Source organism: Astatotilapia calliptera, chromosome 15 (genome assembly GCF_964374335.1).
Source record: "Astatotilapia calliptera chromosome 15, fAstCal68.1, whole genome shotgun sequence".
Taxonomy (NCBI): domain Eukaryota; kingdom Metazoa; phylum Chordata; class Actinopteri; order Cichliformes; family Cichlidae; genus Astatotilapia; species Astatotilapia calliptera.
This window is the reverse complement of record NC_137436.1, coordinates 13,687,592-13,712,517: the sequence shown is the minus strand read 5'-3', so window position 1 is coordinate 13,712,517 and position 24,926 is coordinate 13,687,592. Positions and strand designations below refer to the sequence as shown.

At 41.3% G+C, this 24,926-nt stretch overlaps 1 protein-coding gene across 2 annotated transcripts in view; it reads left to right on the top strand.

Annotated features, from left to right (window-relative positions):
• LOC113037170 (glutamate receptor ionotropic, kainate 2-like) overlaps positions 1-24,926 on the top strand; it is a 64,479-nt gene that overhangs the window by 19,959 nt on the left and 19,594 nt on the right. For both annotated transcript variants that reach the window (XM_026193930.2, XM_026193931.2), the window contains exons 4-8: positions 1,838-2,019; positions 2,954-3,007; positions 4,463-4,636; positions 21,241-21,384; positions 22,241-22,348. In XM_026193930.2, the coding sequence (XP_026049715.1) occupies positions 1,838-2,019; positions 2,954-3,007; positions 4,463-4,636; positions 21,241-21,384; positions 22,241-22,348 (662 nt within the window). The remainder of the gene's footprint in view (positions 1-1,837; positions 2,020-2,953; positions 3,008-4,462; positions 4,637-21,240; positions 21,385-22,240; positions 22,349-24,926) is intronic.

The window sequence follows — 24,926 nt, the reverse complement described above, 5'->3', positions numbered from 1 at the left end:
GTTGACAAGTAAATGTAAGTAAATTACAGAGCAGAGAGGAGGATTAAATTTTCAGGTTGCCTAATGAATTCAATTTCTTCTCTCCACCAGTCTATATAGTCTTGTAGTTGACATCCTATGCAGCGCCTCTAAATAGATACGAGAGCCCTTTTGTTCCTTTTGAAAGCATCACCTTTACAGCCATTTGACTTCTTCAAGTGTCTCTTCTTCCACATCTGTGATATATTGTAAATAGCCAATCCTGCAGCGTTCTAGCACTCATACATTAACCTCAGCTGATATCCCATTGGCTCGTCCCGCTTGCCACATTATTTTGACTCATCTCCTTGACCTCCCCTCTCTTCCTACCTTGGAGCTCAGTATGTTAACACCCTCACTCTCCTGCAAACTGTCCCGGAGAGATGCCAAACGGGGTGATCTCTCACCTCTCTCTGCATCAGATAGGAGCTGCTTGGGCCTCCTCTGTGGTACGTATAGGCTGTAACGCACCTGACGCCCTGAAAAGTGTGACAGCTGCACAGCCATGTTGTTTACCCCCTCCGTTTCCACCCGGTCTCAGGCTGTAATCACACAGCTTCATGCTCCAGAGCCCCGCGCTGCTGATTGGAGCCTATCTGACGGCTGACAGGAAAAACTATCAGAGGGGATAAAATATTCACACACAGCCGTTAGAAGATCCAGGGGGAAAGTCTGAAGGAATTAGCCAGAGCCCACAAACATCTACAATGACAGTGTTTCCCAAACGTTGAGCTCCCTTGACAGATTTTTTTTCCTAGCTTAACACCTCCCAAAGTGTCAGTTCGAACAAAAACAGGGAGACGCAGACATGCCCTAGAGTAGGGATCTATTGGGATTACCTGAGGAAAGCTGTATAGGTTCAGTATTCCTCCCTACAATGGTACTTTTCAAGGCGAGACCTGCATGTTCCTATTTCACACCAATCTTTCTATAGGCCTCAGGGAGACCCAGCCCCACTCACAGTAAGACCATTAAACTGCTCACACAGCACTTCATTTCAAAATAAAAAATAGGCTGAGCTATCTTAAAGTGGTTGAAAAAAAAATCCTATCTCTCTCCAGTTCCCTCTCAAACTATCCTTGCTGCTCCATCCATTTTTATACCCATGACAAGTAATCATCTCTCCCATCAATCCAGCCTCTTTCATCCCTGGACTCTGAAGTTCTTTACTGAGGGAGAAACTCATTGTAATCTCATCACAGTATCTCCCGGAGAGCTTTCTACCTGAGCGTGTGGTCGAGAAATGAAAGGTGAAGATTGTAGCTCAATGTGTGACGAAGGCGCCGGGCTCCCTGGGGGCAAGTACAAGCTGGGCAAACAGAGCCTCTCTCATCAGAACACGTCTGAAGTGTATGTGAGAGAGGCAGAAGAGGCAGGATTGACCACGGCTTTCCATCTGGATAAAAATTGAACCTATTCCGCGCTATTCTATGGTATCATGGAAGACAAGAGCAAATCACCATTTGGGAAGCTTCTTTCAGGATGGGACTTTCTGTAGGAGGTTGCAAAATGAGGCGCTCTCTGTATTGTGGTTTTTGTTATGAAAGAGTGCAATGTGCTGGCTTGGTGTAACATTCTCTTGATAAGTCTGTAGCTGTCTGTTTGCTTGCCAAGCATGAGTAGGAGGATCAATAGACTGCGGATTAGGAAGACATGCATATGAGCATATTTTTTCTGCTGAGAATACATGACTCCAATTGGTCTTCGTGGCCTCCTTCGAATCAGTGTTACTTCAAAATGGTGGCACATCAAACACACCATATTGCTGCATCTTTAAAATGGTCCTTTCACACTATATATGTATCCTCTTTGTCTGCAGGTCTCATTCGACTGCAGGAGCTGATCAAGGCACCTTCACGATACAACATTCGTTTGAAGATCCGACAGCTGCCCACAGAGACCAAGGACGCCAAGCCACTTCTGAAGGAGATGAAGAAGGCAAAGGAGTTCCATGTCATATTTGATTGTGGACATGAGATGGCTGCCTGGATCCTGAAACAGGTATCAACTCACCTTAATGAGCCCTGATACTCTCTTAGACTCACGGATGTCTGCAGCATTTGTGAACAGCATAAGTAATTTTATCACACTGTTTCCTGAATTTAGTTAAAAGTAAGTTAGCTACTGTATAAAATTTACATAATTTCCCCTTAAAGAAATTTTCACATGTTACTGAGTACCCAGACTCATATATATACACATATATGTGTGCTAAATAATCAACATAAGTCCATTCGTGATCCCTATCTTATTCTTTCTCTCTTTAAGAACTGCTGCAGATCTGTACATCTTTAATCCTTGTGTGTTAGATATCTACTCGTGGCCCGTCATAATGGATGCTTTCCATTGTACATATTTTTTTTCTTTTAAATTATAAAGTCTAATTCTGCTCACAGGCATGTTCAATTCATTTAGCAGAGGCGCATTATTAATGAGAACCGTGGGGGTTGTTGTTGAGCTCAAGTCTTCTCACAAGCATATTGCACAGTTGGAGTTCTCTCTATAGCTGTGTGTCAAAACTAATGATTCTTTATTGTGGCGCATATTTTGTTTGTTATTTATCGTTGCATGCACAATGCAGTGCCGAGCCCGCATGGACTTAGGATATAATGTACAACGTATTGGGAGAAACGTGAGCAATGTGGACGCATAGACTGATTTTTTCAAGCAAAATTACTGTCAGTGTCATGATACCGTCTCGGCTCTGAGTGTAATAATAACCGAATAAGTCTGTTCATCAGTCATCAGGACAATTAAAAATGCCTTGGCAGGCCCCCGCTTTCACATTTTTTCCAGTCTCAGGTGCCTTTCTGACAGGTGTCAGGGTGGCAATATGTATTAAATAACAGGTCAATTAGTAATTCTAATACCACAATTCATTAAGCTATTTGTAATTGACTTTTAGTTACTGCTTGCTTTTTATTTCTCCCTGTAGGCCCTGGCAATGGGTATGATGACGGAGTACTATCATTATATATTTACAACCCTGGTGAGTACCCTGGGACTTTTTTGTTGTTGACAAGATGTGATGATAGACTGTGTTTTGTTACTTTTTTTCTTTTTGCACAGCCCCGTCCACTTGATAACATGCTGTTTGGAGATATTTCGTCTTCTGAGCCTATTGTAGTGCAAACATTAATCTGTTTTTTTTTTTCCTTGTTGCAATGAAAAATTACCTGTCACTTTTTCATTTCTGAGAATACAATTTAATACCGCTAACCGAGAACTAGTCAAAGAAAAACATCCCATTATTTTCATTTTATGTGAGGCGTTTTGAACCCGAAGTGCAAGTTGACTTTGCGATCACAGAAACCGATGCCCTTGAAAGGCTGAGTCATTGTTATGCAGTCTATTATAAATATACCCTTTGCATTCCACTGCGTCTGCTGAGAAAGTTTAACTTGAATTTATTTTCTAAATTCTGAACAACCTTCTCACCTCACCTGGCTGACCACTACCCAGAGTTTAGGAAACAAAAGCAGTTGGAGGTATTTTATTCTCACTCCAGCAGCGATTGAAGTTTGCTAAATTTCTTTGATCTAGCCGCTACAAAGATTGCTTCTCACACTCCAGATGAAAAGCAGCACATCTTCACTGAGCCCAGAGAACAGAAGACTGAGAGCTTAGATAATAGCCCTGAGCAGATGAGACTGTCACCCATTTGGTCCATTATAGCTCTAACAAACAAATAGCCCGCTGTGTTGTTTGGAACACAGTTGGAAAGGGTGAAGAAAAGGTTAGAGAAAACTGACCTGAAAAGACATTTACCATTGCAGAGGACATGTAACTATCCCTAGTGCATCCACATACAGTAAGAACCTGACTAGATGAAAGGGGAGTGAGTGACAGCAGGTATGTCATTGGGAAAGGGAAGAGAATAGTGATTATAGGCCTCTTTCGGTGGCATGCTGTTTCTTGCCGGGATGGAAGCATGCCTACTTTAACATCAGTCAGTGTTTGGCAGAATTGGAAGCCAGTGTGCTGGCCCGAGATGCTGCACACTGGTACCAAGCCATTCATGCTGCTCTCGGAATAGGACAGCAAACATTGACCACGGCAGCCCCATTCTGCGTCCATCACCCGCTGTTTCTCTGTCAACTGTGTTGTTGCATCCCAGAGACATCTGCCTGGTGAGATGCCAGACATGCTGCATGCGGGACAATTGGGTCGTCCTTTTCCGTCCACATGATAGATGGCAGTCCACCAAAAGCATGCCGGTAACCTTGAAAGGCTTGCCTTTATCAAGGCTACTGTCTCAGCGTAAGATGAAATAGCTCCTGAAATCCCTTCAACTGCACCCTTTTGCGCTCCCTCATTTGGCAGTGGCTGCCGCTCAAACGTCGACTTGTAATTATGAAAATGAGCGATGTATAGCAGTGGAGGAGGGAAGATGAGGAAATCATGATTTTTTTTTTCAGTTACATTTTGATCTTTGTGCCTCTAGGACCTTTTCGCCCTTAACATGGAACCATATCGCTACAGTGGAGTCAACATGACCGGTTTCCGCATACTCAACACAGAAAACTCTCAGGTGTCGTCGATCATCGAGAAGTGGTCAATGGAGAGATTACAAGCCCCACCCAAGCCAGACTCGGGCCTGCTGGATGGATTCATGACGGTAGGCCCAAACCTTTTTATCTAAGATGTGTACATCTTACTGTCCACATAAAAATAAAAACTGCCCAAATAATTTGGATGCCATACATAAAGTTTTTTGTTTTTGTTTTTTGTTGGTTTTTTTTGATTGATGAAACAAAATGAGTGTTTTGAAATAGAGCGTAGCTGTGGAGGAAAAGAACTGTAACTGAGTACCAGTTGTCAATCACAAACTCAATTGTGAGGGGCTCCTGGGGTGGGTACCGCGTGGAGCTTTTGAGTTGGTGCTCCTGGGTCTAAATGCTCCGTAATGAGCTGGTGTGAATGGTAATAGCCGTTTATCTGCCCTCCTGCCTCTCACAACTCTCCTCTGGGAGCGTGGCCAAAATATGACAATCTGTCAGTGTTCATGCAGAGAGAGGGAGCAAATTGGATGGAAATTATGGCCCTGGTTTTTTAGGATGGCATCCAAAAAAGCATGGGATAAGGTGATTTGAAAGTGAAAACGGGAATGGAGCTCGTCATGGACATTCAAGGTCCCTTTCTGGGTCTGTTGTTGTAAACAGTCAATTTACTCCACCTCCCTCACAACACCTTCCTTTGAGACAAACACCTTTTTTTTTCTTCTTTTAGCCTGCCTCTCTTTGTTCTTGGCAGACTTAAGATATGGTTTCTAAAATCTGTGCAATGAAAGAAGAATCTTTTCATTAGAGACTTTAAAGACAAGCCTTTGAATTAGCCACAGTGCATGGTGTCTATTCATATCAATCACAGCCTTAATTCAAGCTTACACATGATCAAATATGAACACACACAGTTTGTGATGAATTTAAATGTGTGGGGTTTTTTTATGTATCTACATATATTACAGCCTAAGTTGTGTCAGAAACATTCAGCATGCACGGCTTTAAAACAGAAATGTAATATTCTATTTCCCTCAAGCATCGGCATGATGCACTTGATTTTTTTTTTGTTTTTTTACATCAATGGAAATTAATTGATTTCAGTGGAGATGGCTGAAGTGATTAATTAGCATTGCATGAATCATTTTGTCAGATTCTATCCTATGTATTGACGTATCTCATTGGATTAGAATCACTGGGCTGAATAATAAATAATGCATCCAATAGCATGCTTGACGGAGTGCATGCTAGTCTTGGGTATTTTCGTTTCACCTTAAGACAGGTCTTTGTAATGAGCGAATGCAGAGAGTGCAGCCTGAATGTACAAACACTGCCATTTTGATGTTATATTAAATACATAATGGAGAAACGGTTTTGCTGCTCATATAAAATGATTCTGTACTTAGACGGAATATGAACGCGTTTTAAATAACAATCTGCTTTTCCGTAACGCAAATACAATTCTTTTTTTCTTTTTTTTAAGTCATTCCATAGATTTTCCTGATACTTCAGCTATACCGCCTCGGGTTAAAGGTGACACCTATAAGGGTGTCATTAAATAAAGCGGTAGAGTGCTGCAGCGGCCAGCGTGTGACCTTCCACCCCCGACCTTGCCTCTAGCCTTTTATTTCTCCTCTCTGGTGCCGTGTTCCTTTTCTGTGCAGTACAGAAGCCTTGCTGGGCTCTGGGCTTGTTTGTGCTCGGTGACCAGGCAACAGTTGTGTAGAGATGGTTACCAGGACAACGCCATCTGTGTCACCTTGTGATTGACTGAGATGAGAGGAGGTAGGGAAGGGGAGGGGTGAGGTGAAATGGGTTGCGGCAAAAGGGGGTGGTGGTGGTGGGGGGGGGTTGATGAGGAGGAGGGGCGAGAGAAGATTGGACAGGAAAGATGGGGGAGAGGGTGTTACAAATATTGAGAGGTGCATCTGATGTTTGCTTACGCCACTAGCCCGGTGTTGCAGGGTAGTGAATAATCACACAGACACTTGGTGCTTTGGGTGAGGCCAAGTGTCTGAGGAAAGGACGCATAATGAGAAGCCCTTCCTCAGACTAGGCAAGCTCGAAGCCGCAGACACACTGAGCCCCTGCCTCCTAACCCTGTTTGGCAGAGGTATCTCTGACATGGAAGGACACATAATCAAAGTAGCAGGGCTAATTAGTCCAGTTATTTTTGCGTGCGTGTGTGCGTGCGCTGTTGATCTTGCTTGTTTGTGTTGACTCTTTGACAATATCCCCCAAGTAAAGTGAAGCTCAAGTTGTTTTAACCCTGCGTCGTGAGGTGAATTTACAGCAACTAAAGACCCGCAGCCCGTGTACTGAGAAATGCACCCAGCAGATTTATTAGATATCTCGTGTCTAATCTGATTATTATTTTGTCCCATCTGTTTCTAATTATTGCCTTCAGCTAATGAGATATTTGCTTTTAATGCTTTGTTTTAATTTGAATTATTTTAAATCCCCGATCGCTGAGCTAAGTATATACCAGGATTTAACTAAGGAGAAGGAAAAGAGGGAAAAAAAAGATCTTCCCAGTTGTACGCCTCGCTGAGGTTTTAGGCCTGGATATTTTCTGCATCTCCACCATTTCATTTATGTCTGCATTTCATTGAGCTATAATTACCACCACAGAGAGCTGGATGTTCTCCAGTGTCATCAAAACAATTGAAAATTCTGGTGTAATAGCTCATAATTATCACTCTCTTATTAGTAGAGAGCAGTTGTTTGGATAATATGTTGGCTATGACATGGGTGTTGCTGCTCCTTTCGATCACATGGGACAAAAATAAGACACATGGGTGAAATTAATTGAAAACAACAAACACTACACAGAAATGCTCCTCAACAAAGGCCACTGTAACCATTATAATAATAATAATAATAAGGATAAAGGTGTTAGAGTTAGATTTGTAATTAATATGCACAGAGTTGTTGGATAGCTACCTTTTAGGTAGGTAGTACACAAGAAAGTGCTAAATCTTTGGAAATCCTGAAGCTGTTCATATTTAACAGTGTATATGGTGATCATTTTTAGCTATTCAGTGTAATTGCATTGCATTACTGCTTTGATGTGTAATTGTTAGTGGCAGCCTGGTGTTCCCCCGTGGGATAAAAATTACACGCCTAACAGAAAACGTTACATGCATATACCGGGTCCCATTTGCCAGATTTGCAACTTGCAAGCTGTGATTTGCAATATGAGATGATCTCCTGCATCCTAATTTTAACACATTTCATTAGGCTAAACAAACGGCTCGCACGTCGTGCCTGAGCATGTGAGAGCCCTTTAGCACTCGCACATGTACTAGTGAGTAAAATTGACTTGTGAAACGCGGCGCTGCCAAGTGCACACACCAGTTGTTTTTGTAACACGTGCCTCTGGATGCTATTCTGAAAAGCAAATCTGGAGCACGCATGCGTTTAAACAATGCGAAATGCAACATTTAATCGTTTTCTTCATTAGACTTCTCTCTTAATGCCGCATGACACGATGAATCCTCTGTGCCCCAGTTCCAGTCGAGACGTGTTTGCTTTCTCCGGTGGTTAACGCGTTTAAACGAAATAATTGCATGCGTATTATTGGAATGATCTCGTCATTACCACCAGTAACTACCAGATCAACAACGACTCAAATTCTATCAGCGGATTTAAATGCAGTGTTTGTGTGTGTCACAGATTGTGCCTTTTAAAATAATTTGTGATAAGTATACTTCATTTCTGTTTGGGTTCAAATTAGGGATAATGGGAGCAGAAAATGAATTAGGAAGAGAAAGAGGAGGAAGCAGTTTTGCCCAGAAATGGTGCACAGGGGGTAAAGAGCAGCAGGGAGAGAGATGAGAACAGATACCTAGCTGCATTAACGAGCACTGCTGGGAGTAAAGTGGGAGACACCCACACAGCGAGAGCAGAATGAAGGAGCTTGCTAGGTGGCTGCTACATGCCATTAACAATGGGTTTACCATGGATGTTTACATTTAAATGTGTGTTTGTGGCGCACAGCATGTATGTTCGAAACACCTACAGGAGGATTCGGTTGCCTGTTCCAAGAGGGGAGGACTTGGCTCAGATTTGGCATCACTACTGGGTTTGATACAGAGCATGACTGCCTGGAAACTGACAATAGGAAGACAATATTGACACACGAATCCCTCTCCCAGTGAGCTTCATTCATACAATATTCCAGCCAAATGAAGGTCCTTGGTGTGGGTGTTGAGCCAAATGTGGTGCTCCCCAGTGAGAATACTATTGAATGCATACTGTAATTTTGCTTGATATGAGTCACACACAAAAAAAACTTGCTTGAAATTAAACTGAGCAGTTGAGGGAATCCTTTTATTTGTTCAAACTGACTTCTACCCCACAGCTGAAAGTTCAGCAGTAGCATAAATATTCACATATTTGTTTCATCATTTATTATTTAGTGGGATTTTTTTTAGAATTCTGTTTTGTACAGAATTCAGCTGATACATATTATTTTGAAATGTAAAATATCTCCTTCTTACCATCTCTGATAACAGCATTTATAGATTTTCTCAAACCACCTCCAGTATCAGTCATTTTCTAATCAGTCGTCATTACAACCTGGTCTGCTTTATATCGACAAACCGCTTTTCTTTGCGCGGAATCACAAGGCGCTTAGTTATTGTATTTGATATAGTACAGACAGAGCTAGCAGAACAAACGCCACATAGGTTCGCAGGTTGGTTGCGTCCATTAGAGCAATGTGATCCCCCTTCCTCTGATCCCGGTTGGCAGAGGAGAGAGCCTTTTAAAGACAGCGACTGTGGAGAGCAGACACTCGATGCCCTGTGCCGGGCACCACCAGCTGGGCTTGGCACAGTATCAACATTATTAGCACCAGTGCTCCCTTGGTCCATAGAAGCCTTTTGTGAGTGAGAACAGCCAGGGGGAATTAAAAGGCAGATTTATTATCCTGCTTTCCTTTGGTTTTACTTTCTCAAACACATTTTACTTCACTGTCTTGTTTGCTTGTTGTGTTTACCTTTGTGTTAATAAAGCAAATCAAATTAAGCACAGTACGGACACGTTTTTACCTTTATATACATGCGTAAAGATTAAACGCAGACCACACTACACATGCAAGGCAGAGATTCCTCTGCAGTAATGTAAGCACACCCCCGCTGGTGTTATGTATAGGACAATAAGGGAATTTGCAATCAGAGACTGCAACCATCATCAGATCCCTATCATCCAAATAGCCCCTGGAGGCCAGTGCAAGCAAAAGAAGCTGTGTATTATGGTTGCACTTAAGCTCAGGAATATTGGGTGGCCTTGGGATCACTTGGCAAGCTATCATCTTTCAAGAAGCCATCCCACCCACCTACACTCACAATCACAATCACATGGATACTCAATATACATATATACATAATTCTTTTGCAAAAATGTATAAATTGCCATTTCTTACTAATAACTATATTAAGGTAAAAATAAATATCCTAAAAAATAAGAGAGGAATCCAGTAATCTTCTATAAGCAAGAGCTTTCAGACACATAAACACACAAACATACACAGATGTATACAAATGAGATATTAAAGAAAAAAACTAAAGAAAAAACATCGACCACAGGTCACTGTAGCGTCAGCAATGATTCTGACACATAGCTGTTTATTTGGTTGACTACTAACAAAGAATATGATTCAGATCATTTTCATTCTAATCATAACATTCAAAGACCTCCTCAGGATAAAGCTGATCACTCAGATTTCGTATTGATTTGCAGTGACGCGAGAAAAATAACCCACAGCATTCTGGCAACCCCGAGTGCAGGGTAAGAACCTGAAAAAGGCTCAGGTTTTTTCTTTCATTAAATATGAACATATTTTGGATGTTGTGCTGTTTACTTCTACTTTACTTTATTTCCAAATACCAGTTACTAATTTAGTTTCTAATTTCCAATGTGCATAATTGGACAACTTTTAATGTTTGTCCAGACAATTAAAATTCTTGTGTAAATATAATGCGTGTGAAAACTTTTGATAAAAGTATGTCTCTCGTATGCACCCATGAAAACCAAGGAGTATTTCATGTCATTCTGCAAACCAGTTATTGCAGTTCATACACAAAAAAACTGCATCGCATAAACAACAGAGTTTCTTGTTGTTGTTGTTTTTTTTTAATTGATACCATCTTGCTACTCTGGTAATCTGGGGAAAGACCCCCTAACAGTAAAATGGCCACTGTTAGCATTAACCCAGATGTAATTAACACTGCCTGTGTTGTTTAGACAGTGGATCAAGTGTGGACTCCTACATCCTCCATTTTCACTCTTCTCTCCTCTCTGGGCATGCGAGTCCAACAGATGGTAGGGAATTAAGAAGGACTGTTCAGTCCTTTAACAACCCTCCTCTCCTCCTTCACCACACTGCCGTTTAGATCTAGCATTCTGTCATAGCTGAAGCGCAGCTTTAAATGACCCCCTCATTTAATCATAAAACATGTTTTTTCTTCTTTCCGAGAGGTTGAATAGTAAAAGCTTTGTCACTCTGGAAATTTTGGAAGGCATTTGACATGAACTGAGGGAGATAAAAATCTTCAGAACAGGCACCTACTAGCCTCTTTAGCAAAACCTGGCTGGATGCTGATTAAATACGAGAAAAGGCCATCATATTAAACAGGCACTTAATCAGGTGAGGGTTAGGCTGCATGGTGTTAATTAAGGCGGACTCTGAAATGGACCGTGCTGCCAGAAGCATGCTGTTGCCTGAAGGGTCTGGTGGGACACCACTGCTCTGAGCAATCACGGTCTCTTTTTGTCAGACTTGATAAAGTAGTCAGGCACGGCATCATATTTGATATTTCGTGCAGTCGCAAGCTGTGATATTTTTAACCATGCTCGTATCTTGGCTCCAGAGATGGCGGGCAGTGTGTCACTTGGCTGGTATGTCGCGTTGTGGTTTTGAGTGAACATTTTTTTGGATGGGACTGTCAGACATTTTTTGCTACAGTCATTTCCAATTTAGGTTCTTGGTCTTGTTATGTGCTGAATTTTTAAAAATGGAGGGGAAAGTAAAACAAATCTTTGTAGGTAAACCCTAGCATTCTGGCAGCAACACCAGTAGTTTGTTTGGAGCAAACAGAAGATGGACTAGATAGTTGGCACGCGCTGCCTGGGCATATTTGAACTGCTTCACCAATTTAGCTGTGTAAACCAACTGTTTACAAAATCTGACTGAGATATAAACCTCTTGCTCTCTCCCCTTCTGCCTTGAGATTACAATTCATCAGCATTAAAGGGTTAAACAAGAAAATAGCATGAGCGGAGGTTAGCAATAAAAGAAGTATTTGAAGCGAAAAGATCACTTAGACATTAATAAAAGCACTATGTAAGGTCAAAATGGAGGTTTTGTCAACATTAAAGCATCTGTCAATGTATGATAAGGGCACCTTAATAATTTTACATCAGTACTAAATCAATATATATAGACATCAAACAGAGTTCTGCTCGCATTCTCATGATTCCCAGTGGACCCTCTCTTTCAAACCAAAAACCTCTGCAGTGTAGTCCTTTATTCCCCTTTAAAGTGTGCTTAAATCTACAATAAAACCATGAATGTGCTTTCACATAAATCCAGCCACCATCAATGAATCAGTTACCCAGGGGTCCTTGTTGGAAGAAGCGAGTTTTACTTCCCTGTGACAAAAACCTCATTTAAAAAAAAAAAATTCCACACGGCTGCTGCTCTGTTGCTTCAGCATGTGGAAATGCAATGTGAGAAAGGGATTAAACCTCTAATGCACAAAAGAAAAAGGGGGAAAAAAATAGCAGTGACGGCACTGGCAAAGCCCTCATACATTCATACTCTGAGCAATACTCACACACGGCTCTGTGAAATACTTAAGAGAGCAACTGGGGAAGGCAGAGGGACGACAAAGGGGATGAAAGGGAGGAAGAGCCAGGCTGAAGGGGGGAGGGATCGGGGCAGAGAACAGGCAGGCAGAAAGCGAGGAAGAGACACGGAGTGGAAAAGTTACGGACGGAGAGAGCGACGGCAGTACACTGAGTCGCAGTCACCCAAGGGTTTTTTTTCCTTCCCAAAATGATGTGAATGCCTGCTCTTCCCTCTCTGCTAGGAAACCCAGAAAAGCCATAATATGCCCCATAAATCACATATGTCACATTTCTGTGTTTTTTCCACTCTAGTCTTTTTCTTTCAAGAACCGAACATTTGCACAATTCTCAGTGCAGTGACTTTCATCACCCAGGGTCTCATGTAAGACGCCACTGCAAGAAATACAGCACAGTGCAAAAGTTTTTGGCACCAACTTTTGGAAAGCTGGTTTCAAATGCTACTGGGATTTTTTCATATTCAAAAACACTAAACACTTACTCAGTGTTTTAGTGGCCACTGTTTCACAGGATCACCTTTCTCAAGTACACTTGCTGAGAATTTCTCACTGAACTTGGCATTTAGGTTGTTAATAGCAACTTACCACAGTTTCTTGTGGATTTAGGCAGCATTAGTGTCTTTTTTCCTCACTTCATGCAGTCTCACGCTGACTCAAAGATGCTGAAATCTGGGCTCTGTGGGACCCATACCATCTGCTCTGGGATTCCTTGTTATTCTTATTGCTGAAAATACTCCCATCAAGTCTGGCTGCATGTTTAGTGTTATAATATTAAATTAATATCAGGCGTCTACCTAATGGTAGCGCATGATGAATGAGAGCAGAACTGCAGCACATGCTATATTGCAATTTATTTGTCAGTGTACTAAAACTAGCAAAAACATGACAATGTAGACAGATTTTCTTAGGCATCAGAAACATCTGTAAACTGTTTTCTTCTTGGAAATGTTGGAATCGTCTGTTATTTGTCACTTGTTGGAATACATTTGCATTATTTTAACTCCAAAATCTGGCTAATGTGTCTCTGCTTTTGTGCAAAAACACAGAAAAAGAATTTGTAAAAACAAAAAAGTTTCTAATATGAAACTTTAGCTTTAACAGGGAGATCTAGTTAGCCCGTCTCCAGCATTATCTTCACACCAGCTCGTCAAAATATGACCAGTTGGTTATTTTTGTGCAAAACCACAGTTTTTATTACCTCTTCTATCTGCTAGCTGAATGCATCATAGGTGTTGGTGCCAGACGGGCTGGTCTGACTATTTTAGAAACTAATGATCTACTGGAATTTTCTCATACAACCATTTCTAGGAATGATAGAATAGTCTGAAAAAGAAAAAAATCCAGTAAGTGCCAGTTCTCTGGGCAAACATGAAAGCATGGATCCATTCTGCCTTGCCTCAGTGCTTCAGTCTGCTGCTGCTGCTGGTGGGGGGTATTTTCTTGGCAGAGTTTGGGCCCTTTAATACCAACTGAACAGTGGTTAAATGCCACAGCCTACCTGGGTGTTGTTGCTGACCACGTGCATCCCTTTACGACCACAGTGTACCCATCTTCAGATGACCGCTACCAGAAGGATAAAACGGCATGTCACAATGCTCGGATCATCTCAAACTGTGGCAGTGAGTTGACTGTACTCAAATGGCCTCCACAGTCACCAGATTTAAATCCAATAGGGCAGCTTTAGGTTGTGGTGGACCCACAATTCAATTCATGGATGTGCAGCTGACAAATCTGCAACAACTCTGTGATGCTGTCATATCAATATGGACAAGATTTCTTAGTAGCACCTTGCTGAATTTATGCCATGAAGAATTAATCTCCTCTGAAGGCACAAGAGGGATCAATCCAGTACAAAGTGTACCTTAAAAAAGCGCTTTGTATGTTTAAGCCACTAAGCATGAACATGTTGAAAGATTGTGGCTACGGGGTTTAACTGTGTGGTTCTGAGTAAACATGCCTAGAGGAGTCTCCTTTTGTGTCTTGTTTTCGAAAAGGAAAAGTGCTTGCTCCAGTGTTTCAATCAACAAACGGTGGAAAGTGGTATTGATCTTCTGAGTCTCATCAAGTAATTAAACATCGAGCAATTAAGTATATTTTTCTAAATTGTTATTCTAAGTAATGGAGCTGGAAGTGACAGAGATGCTCAGCCATTGTCAGTGAGCTCATATTTGTCTGAGCAGGCAGCTCGCTTTTGTTTTCCACACTGGTTGGAATTCAACGAACAATTATGTACAGACATTTCCCATCAGTGTCCATACTTTACACGAGAATTTAAATCTCGGCAGATTAAAAATAAATGCAATATCTCTGTGAGCGGGCCTGTGAGTGAGATCGCACGCCCTGATTGAAGTTTAAATTATAAACCATTCCGGGGATTTTTTTAATAACAAAAGAAAAATCAAGAGACGATGTGGAGACGTAATTGTTAAAAAGTTTAGAAATGCCGCCATTTATCTGACAGCAGAATCTGAGACTCTAATGCTTCCACAGACGGTGCAGTCAAGCAGCACAAATACATATAAAAAAATGAAAGAAATGAATAATTACCTCCTTCTTCTATCAAATCATCAAACCCCATGGGTCCGCGTGTGATCCGAGGGCAGAGTGACTTCAGCTCCAAGAAAACAAAGAGCTTCCCTCTCTCCTGCTGACATTGTGACTCTGATGCTGACGGCAATGCTGTGGGGATGTGTGTTTGTTGGGGTGCATATTTTTACATGTTGTGTGCGTGTGTGTTGTTGATCTGTACCTGGCATCTGCAGTGCAGTGATGCATGATAAATAACAGGTCATTCCAAATCTCATTAAGCCTAATCAGATGTATATGATATATATAAATAGTGGAGTTTCACTGTCCATAAGCAGCCGTGGTGATTGTGAGCACGTGTGTGTGTGTTTATGTGTGTTTTGTTTATAGGAATGCTGCAAAGAGGATAGCTGATAGCTGAGGTGAGAAGAGAAAGAGAGATGTCGTTTTTCATGGCGCTACATTATCAGAGGAATTATGGCATTATGCACAGGTGGAGAGCCGGTGTGAATACTGATGCAGCGAAAATGAATATATTTGTATAAACACACACACAGAGACAGACATGCACTCAGCAGCTTGCTCGGTGGAGTTTGCAGTCCACCTGATTGAAATGAGGAAACTGCATGAAACTACGGCAAACCAGGCTTGCCTGTAGGAAGCTTGCACATTGAGGTCGGTCACTGTCTGAGAGCGATCTCCTTCATGTGCGTGTATTCAGTGTCCGCACGTCTCACTAATTGGTTCTCACATGCATCTTAATATATTTGCATGTTACTCACGTATCAAGTTTATGAGAGGGGGGGATATGCAGAGATGAATTAAGATATAAAGGACTGGAAAGGAAGATGTACTGTGCAGAGGTAAAATGCAAGTTGTAAATTGAAAGACAATTGTTTCTGGACTGGTACATTTAGTGATGGTAATGAGCAGTGTTTGATTTCAAATGGTTATGTGGGTGTTTGAGTGAAAGAGAGCGAGAGAGAGAGGAGTGGGGAGAGAAAAGAGAAGGAGAAGGAAACAAAGGTTTTGGGCATCTTCTTTGAAACCCTTTCTCTGCTGTATCTGAGTGTCCCAGGGGTTTGAGATTGGTTCCACTTAAAGCACTTAAAACACCCCACAGGACCTGTGCTTGGCTCTGTAATAAATATCAAGATCGCTCTTGGATTGTTTTTAAATTGAATGCAATCTGCCAGAACTATGAGCCATCATTTCATATTTTTTCCTCCTTGATCTTTGCTTCCACTTGATGCCAGCCTCGTTTTGCTTCCATCATAAAGGGATTTTCAGGAATAGTTCTGTTTCAGAGTCAGAAAAAGATCTTTGACTTATAAATCATTTGAGCCAGAAAATATCTGATATATCACAGAGATCAAAAGTTAAGAGATGTGGGAAATATCTCCACAAATGATTTTAAGAATGCTACCCATTCATTAGGTACACCTATTCAACTGCTCATTAGTGCAAATACCTAATTAGCCAATCATCTGGCAGCAACTAAATACACTGAGGATTGTAGACATGGTCAAGATGACCTGTTAAAGTCCAAGCTAAAATAAAAAAGAGGAGGGGGCGATTAAAGTGACTTTGAACATGGCATAGTTGATGGTGCCAGATGGGCTTATCTGAGTATCTGCAGAACTACTGATCTAGTGGATTTTTTTCCCACACAACTATCTCCGGGGTTAACAGAGAATGGTCTAAAAAATAGAAGATATCCTGGAAGCAGCAGTTCTCACTGCTTGAAGGCAACAGCAACTTAAATAACCACTCATTACAACCAAGGTATGCAGAAGAGTTGAAGCACTGAAGCATTAATGGGCTACAGCAGCAGAAGATCACACTTAGGTGTCACTCTGGGCATTTAGGAGCTTTAAACTAAGGCTTCACACGGACCAAAACTAGATAACATGGGAAAAGAAATGTTGCCTGGTCTCAGTTTCTGCTGCAGCATTCGGATAGTAGCGTCAGAATTTGGTCTAAACAACATGAAAGCATCAATCCATCTTGAATCAACACTTCAGGCTGCTGGAGGTGGTGTAATAGTATGTTGAATATTTCCTTGGCTCAGGCCAATTGAGCACTGTTTAAACACCACAGCCTACATGAGTGTTGTTGCTTACTGTGTCCACCCCTTTATAACCACAGTGTATCTATATGTTGATGGCTGCCTGCAGCAGGATAATGTACCATGGCACAAAACTCTAATCATCTCAAACTGGTTTCTCGAACATGACAATGACTTCACTGTACTCAAATAGCCTCCACAGTCACCAGACCTAAATCCAACAGGGAAGAAGAACAAAAGATTCACGACACGGGTGTGCAGGGGACAAATCTGCAGCAACTGTGTGATGCTATCATGGCACTGACTGTTTCAAGCATTCTGTTGCCACAAAGAATTAAGGGAGTTCTGAAAGCAAAGGGGATCCAACTGGTACTAGAAAAAATCTACCTAATAAAGTGGTTCAAATAAAAGGGGTGGATGGAGAAGTCAAAAGTGCAAACACAGCAGTATGCAGAACTGTGTTTATACTATAATACATGAAATATCCCATTGTTACTTAAACAATACCTCATGTAGACAAACCTGTCTTCTGTGACCACAAATAAATACATGTTGCCGATAATGGGTTTTTTTTTTAATCTAATTTTGCCATGGATGTGTACAGACAGCTCATCATAAAGTAGTCTGGCATTTATTCTACTATCCTAGCTGCTGTTTGTCAATTGTACTCATACTACATGGATTTCACCGTAGCATGTCTTCCTTGCCACTCTATTATCACATTTACTTGTAAAGCAGACATAATAACATCACAAATAACAATCAAAAGCCCTATGTAAATTCAGAGGTCAGTCATAGTAATTATCATGTGAATGTGCGACTCCACTCGGCTGTGCGGAGCTTTATAGAGAGTTTCAGCTCAGTAAAACAGCAAAACAGAGCAACTGTACTCTTTTGGTTCAGTCTCACCCCCCTCGTCGCAGCATTGACTGACACTGCTGCTCTGTATCAGCAGGAGGTATAAAATGCAACTGTTTACTAAAGGTTTATGATATCAACTGGAAATGGGGCACAATTTCACAGCTCATTTCAGCTGCCCCGTAAGTCAGCAAAGAGTCTTTTACTGTTTATGCAGGTTTAAAACCTTTCATATTTCAAAGCTTAGAAAATATTTGCCGCTGAGGAAGATACCCTGCTTGTCTCCAGTGCATATTTATGTATTTGTGCTTAAGAAACTCTCCATATTTTTTTAAAAGGAAATAAATAATTTGGACGAGAATAAAATCTTTATGGGTAGCGCTTTCTAAGACAGCTTGGTAATCAGATGGACAGAAGGTAATAATAATGAAATAATGTGTTATTACCACTTAGTTACAAAGTACTAATAACCAAGTACTGTAATAGCTTGTATCGACAGTGGCTATTGTGGTTATATATGTCTAGCTGGGGGTTTTCTTGCGTGTTTGTTTGTTTGTTTGTTTGTTGGCTTGTTTTTAAATATACTGATTTTCAAGTGGTCGTAACCTGATGTGCTGCGATAGGTCTAGGCTGCTGAGGGCCTTCCCATGATGCATTGAGTGTTTCTTCTTCACTCACCTTTTGTAATCACTGTGTGCTTACACACCACTCTGCATTTAATCATTAGTTACTATTAATCTCTGGCTCTCTTCCAGGTCTGTTTTCCTTCCTTCCGTCACCCCCAACCGGTCATGGCAGATGGCTGCTTCTGCCAGAGGTTTCTTCCTGTTAAATGAGCCTTTTTTTTTCTTCCTATTGTCATCAAGTGCTTCCGCAAAGTTTAATTGTTGAAATGTTCTTTGTATAATTGTGGGATCTTTGCCTTACAATATAAAGCACCTTGAGGTAATTGCTGTTGTGATTTGGTGCTATTTAAATAAAATTTAATTAAATTGAATTTTATTGATCATTATTAAGCCTACTTTCTGGCCCTTATTGCACAGTTAAATATAGTCCAATGTTACTTAGCTATAACCATTGTTGAGTCAAGATGTCATTTGGTAATTATTTAGATATTACTTCATAATTTAGTGTTATAACATTCTGTTTCCATATAGTACCTTCTTGTGTCCTTAATTCAATATTACCACATTATTACCAAGCTCTAATAGAAAAGTCTTACTCTTTATGCTACAAATAGCTTAGGAATAAACAAACAGCTCAAAATCTGGCATTTCTTGAAGGTAAAGGCACAAGTTCATCTGTTAAGCTTTTCTAAAAATGAATCATCACTCTCCTGTCACACATCAAGCTTGTGCTTAAGCACTCCAATTTCACTTCACATGCAAAGCTATGAAAAGTGAACTAAAAATAGACTTCCAAGTAGAGAATTTTGATAGATTTTCGAAAACAAGATGTAAGGCTGTTATTCCCAGAAGTGTATTTCACAGAACATCTTTGTAGCCAAGACGATTAACTGAAAAGACAGTGCACACCGCAGTTTGACCCAAAAGAATAAAGAGTTTGTCAATGGAGGAGTTGGAATGTGATATTGACTGATTTTGGAATGGGGGAAAAAATCAAGTAGTTTAGAGGAAAGTTAAAAGGTCAGTGGCAAAATTTAAATGAAAAGGTATTTAAAAAAGAAATAGCAGGCTCGGAGATTTAATTTGAATTTCATAAATTCTGCAATGCCACAGCCAAACTAAAATCAATCAAAGAATATTATCCATGGAATAAATGCATTCAGAATGTGTTACATACTTTTGAAATTCAGTGCAGTGGACGGGGATTGAATGTGAATAATACTTATATAACTTCTTTTTATTTTTTACATAAATTGCTAAAATAACTTGATTCAGTCCAACAGCAAGTCTTAGTCGGCCAGCAAACGAATGATTGGACGTGACAAACTTTCCGTTCAAAGGAAAGAAAATAGTACTGACTGTGTTTAAAACTCCTCCTCGCTATTCAAGAAATAGAGTAGTGCAGTGACAGAGTCTTTTCCTAGTGAGTATTTGTCACGAACACCACACACACACACACACACACACACACACACACACACACACACACACACACGCACACTGCTGCCACTGGGAGAGCAGATATGGCCCTAGCTGTTCCCTTTTCCAGGAAAGCATTGGGGATGAAAGAGCGCAGAGATAGGTCTCCCATTCTCTGATCTACTGCTGCCTTTGACATCAGCAGTCATCAACTCCAAAAGAAGAGGAGAAAAGGGGGGAAAGAAAAAAATCATCAATCTTCCCTTCACTGCAACCACACATGAACTCCATCAACTCTGTCTATTTTTCATTCCGTTTCTGCTACCAGGAAACTCTCTCTCTCTTTTTTTTTTCTTTGCTGTTAGAAGTAAGATGCATTCCTTTACCTGACCTCTCATCATTTATAAGGCTTGGTATAAAGTGCACAGAGAGCACACGCTTTCTCCTGCTTCTTGCCCTCATGTATGAAGTGGATGCTTCACAGCGCCTATAGAGCAAATATAGGGAACCAGCAGCTCGGCAGCCTCCTGCTACGTGTCGAGCTGCACTGAAGGCCAGCTCATTTTCTCTGGCAGCAAGCACATTCACAAAGATTCTATAGCTGCAAATACTTTGCGGTCTCAGAGTAACTCCTCTCACTTCCTTGCAGTTTGGTCATCCACGACTTGTCAAATAAGATCACCATAGTGTATTTCAGCCTGTGTGGGACCGTGGAAAGTGGATCTGCGATGAGCTGAGCGTGGAGTGTGTCAAACTGTGTGGACTGACGGCATGAAAAGAATTCATGTGTGCCAACTGGAGCGGTGGAGATAAATCACAGCTTGTCAGTGTGTGAGAAATTTCAGCTCCAGCGTTTACGCCCTTTGATGACTTATTATGAGGGTTATATGCATAGCTGTCTTAGGTGTTTTTCAGTGCAACCCTTTGTCCTTTGTACTTAGCATGTTACACTGAGTGTGCCAGAGAGAGAGTCGTCCTGTCTGCACCGGTGCCCGTTTTGCGCTCCCTCTCTCTGGGGGAACAGGCACACCCATCAGCAACCATTAGTCTTCACACTGACGTGGCGCCCTTCCACTGAGAGACTTTCCCTGGCAGAGCTTTCTGATTGCCTCAGACAGTGGTTGGATATTTTTACTAACAAGCTGAGACACTGTGCCATTTGTGTGGGGCATTTACTGCTGGCTCTACTCCTAATTCATGTTGTAGTGACTTATGACTAAAGCAAGTCATCTGAGACTTCACACAGTTTCTTATGTCCCTGCACAGGTGAATTAATGGGGAGATGAAAGGTTGTGTGGACAGAAGTATCAAGTGGTCTTATAAAATGTCTAATAGTATTACCCTCCTGTTTGCAGACCGATGCAGCCCTGATGTATGATGCCGTGCATGTGGTGGCGGTGGCAGTGCAGCAGTCGCAGCAGATCACTGTGAGCTCTCTGCAGTGTAATCGCCACAAGCCGTGGCGCTTTGGAGGGCGTTTCATCAACCTTATCAAAGAGGTATAAGGTCACTGTTTTCAGTGTGCACTCCAGCTTGACCTTTGACCTGTGGGATCTACTGAACATTGTACCTTTCTTATTGTGTTATATGGATTAGCGCAGTCATGTTTGCAAGCATTTTATGTGTGCATCTCTGGAATTATTTAGTTAACACATGTGATACAGTTTCAGTGCAGCTTTCCAATCAGCCTTTATTGGTCCAGAAAGCTGTGGTCATTTATCACAGAAACCATATAAGCATCTTAAATAAGTTTATTATCTAATCATTAATTCTAAATAATCTTTATAAAAAAAATGAATCCGCAGCATTATCCACAGTAACTACATTTTTTGTTGTTTGTGCCATTGTCTTTCAACCACACTTTCTCAGTGCATATCTCCACCCGTGTTTATATCAAAGGCTCTGCATGCCTCCTTAACTCTAGTCAGGGTCAGCCATTTGCTTTGTTCTACAAAGCTCTTTCATTCTCTGGATGGTATCATTGCAGGTAATTTTCAGAATGAGCCATTGTAGTAGCTGGTGCTTCCTCCCCCTCCTGTGTCTGCTATCACTCCCCATGCCCGTCTGTTCCTCCAATGGCTTTGAAGTGAAACTTCAAGCACAATGAACCACATGCATAATGAACTCTTACCTGTCAAACCTGCTTCTGTTCTCGCTGCTTCATTGTTTCTTGTTATGTTGTTGAGATAGACAGTAAGGGGAGAGCCAGATGGAATTCATAATTGGGAAAGAAAAACTTTTATGGTTAGGGGTTGGATTGATATTGCTGAGAAAGGCAATGTCTTAAGGTTAATGGAATGACTGCGTTCAGAGCTGAGGATTTTAGTTCATCGTGCTGTGTATTTCTATCTTTAGGCACACTGGGATGGTTTGACAGGACGTGTCCTTTTTAACAAGACCAATGGACTGAGAACTGATTTTGACCTAGATGTCATCAGTCTGAAGGAGGAGGGGCTGGAAAAGGTGTGTCACTCGTTGGTGTAGCTCATGCTTGCAGTCATGGCAAAAATTAAGTAAGCCCTCTTTCGATTCTAAGGAATCGCGTTACAAAAAAATAACTTAAAAGTCTTAAAATGATACAACATCAGATGATCTACAAAACATTAAATATTACACAGTGTCATTATTTATTTTTAAAATTAAGCCAAAATGCAAAGGTGGTGTGTGAAAAACTAAGTACATTGTTACTGCTTCCACAGGGATTAAAAGGGTAAGGAGCAGCCAAGTGCTGATAATCAAATGGACTTGATTGATTGATCATCAGTAAGTGTGAGCACCTCTATAAAAGAAGAAGTTTTGGCTGTTTGCTGTTCTGGAGCTTTCGCCGTGAAGAAAAGACATTAGGAATAATCCTAACGAAGCAGTTGGTGCTGCCCATCAATCTGGGCCATTTCCAAACGATTTGGAGTCTATCATTCTTGAATGAGAGAGATTATTTGCAAGTGGAAAACATTCAAAACAGTTGCCAGTCTTCCCAGGAGTGAACGTTCCAACAAATCCACACAGAGAGATCGCGCCATGCAATGCTCAGAGAAAATAAAAAAACCCAAGAGCTACATCTCAGACTCTACACACCACAGTTATCATGTTAAATCCTAAAGTTCGTGACGTTACAATTAGAGAAAGACTAAACGGACTAAATGGCTTGGTTTAAAGGGATTTCAGGGGAAAGTCTCCTCTTTCTAAAATTAACATGGCAGCACAGCTTAGGTTTACAAAGTTGCATCTGAACAAACTGCAAGGTTTTTGGAGCGATGTCCTTCGGACGGATAAGATAAAAGTGGAGATGTCTGGCCATAATGTAGATCTCCATGTTTGTTGAAAACCAAACACAGCATATCAGCACAAACACCTCACACCAGCTGTCGAGTCCAGTAGCGGAGGGGTGATGATTTGGGCTTGTTTTGCAGCCACGGGACCTGGGCACTTTGCAGTCACTTAGTCGACCATGAGTTCCCTTGTGTATCAAATTATTCTAGAGTCAAATGTGAGGCCATCTGTCCAACAGCTAAAGCTTGGTTGAAATTGGGTCATCCAACAGGCCAATATCCCAAGCACAGCTGCAGATCTACACCAGAGTGGCTAAAAAAGAGAAGAACTGAGGTTTTGCAATAGCTCGGTCCTTTTTATATACAGGGAGTGCAGAATTATTAGGCAACTTGTATTTTTGAGGAATAATTTTATTATTGAACAACAACCATGTTCTCAATGAACCCAAAAAACTCATTAATATCAAAGCTGAATGTTTTTGGAAGTAGTTTTTAGTTTGTTTTTAGTTTTAGCTATTTTAGGGGGATATCTGTGTGTGCAGGTGACTATTACTGTGCATAATTATTAGGCAACTTAACAAAAAGCAAATATATACCCATTTCAATTACTTATTTTTACCAGTGAAACCAATATAACATCTCCACATTCACAAATATACATTTCTGTCATTCAAAAACAAAACAAAAACAAATCAGCGACCAATATAGCCACCTTTCTTTGCAAGGACACTCAAAAGCCTGCCATCCATGGATTCTGTCAGTGTTTTGATCTGTTCACCATCAACATTGCGTGCAGCAGCAACCACAGCCTCCCAGACACTGTTCAGAGAGGTGTACTGTTTTCCCTCCTTGTAAATCTCACATTTGATGATGGACCACAGGTTCTCAATGGGGTTCAGATCAGGTGAACAAGGAGGCCATGTCATTAGTTTTTCTTCTTTTATACCCTTTCTTGCCAGCCACGCTGTGGAGTACTTGGACGCGTGTGATGGAGCATTGTCCTGCATGAAAATCATGTTTTTCTTGAAGGATGCAGACTTCTTCTTGTACCACTGCTTGAAGAAGGTGTCTTCCAGAAACTGGCAGTAGGACTGGGAGTTGAGCTTGACTCCATCCTCAACCCGAAAAGGCCCCACAAGCTCATCTTTGATGATACCAGCCCAAACCAGTACTCCACCTCCACCTTGCTGGCGTCTGAGTCGGACTGGAGCTCTCTGCCCTTTACCAATCCAGCCACGGGCCCATCCATCTGGCCCATCAAGACTCTCTCTCATTTCATCAGTCCATAAAACCTTAGAAAAACCAGTCTTGAGATATTTCTTGGCCCAGTCTTGACGTTTCAGCTTGTGCGTCTTGTTCAGTGGTGGTCGTCTTTCAGCCTTTCTTACCTTGGCCATGTCTCTGAGTATTGCACACCTTGTGCTCTTGGGCACTCCAGTGATGTTGCAGCTCTGAAATATGGCCAAACTGGTGGCAAGTGGCATCTTGGCGGCTGCACGCTTGACTTTTCTCAGTTCATGGGCAGTTATTTTGCGCCTTGGTTTTTCCACACGCTTCTTGTGACCCTGTTGACTATTTTGAATGAAACGCTTGATTGTTCGATGATCACGCTTCAGAAGCTTTGCAATTTTGAGACTGCTGCATCCCTCTGCAAGATATCTCACTATTTTTGACTTTTCTGAGCCTGTCAAGTCCTTCTTTTGACCCATTTTGCCAAAGGAAAGGACATTGCCTAATAATTATGCACACCTGATATAGCGTGTTGATGTCAT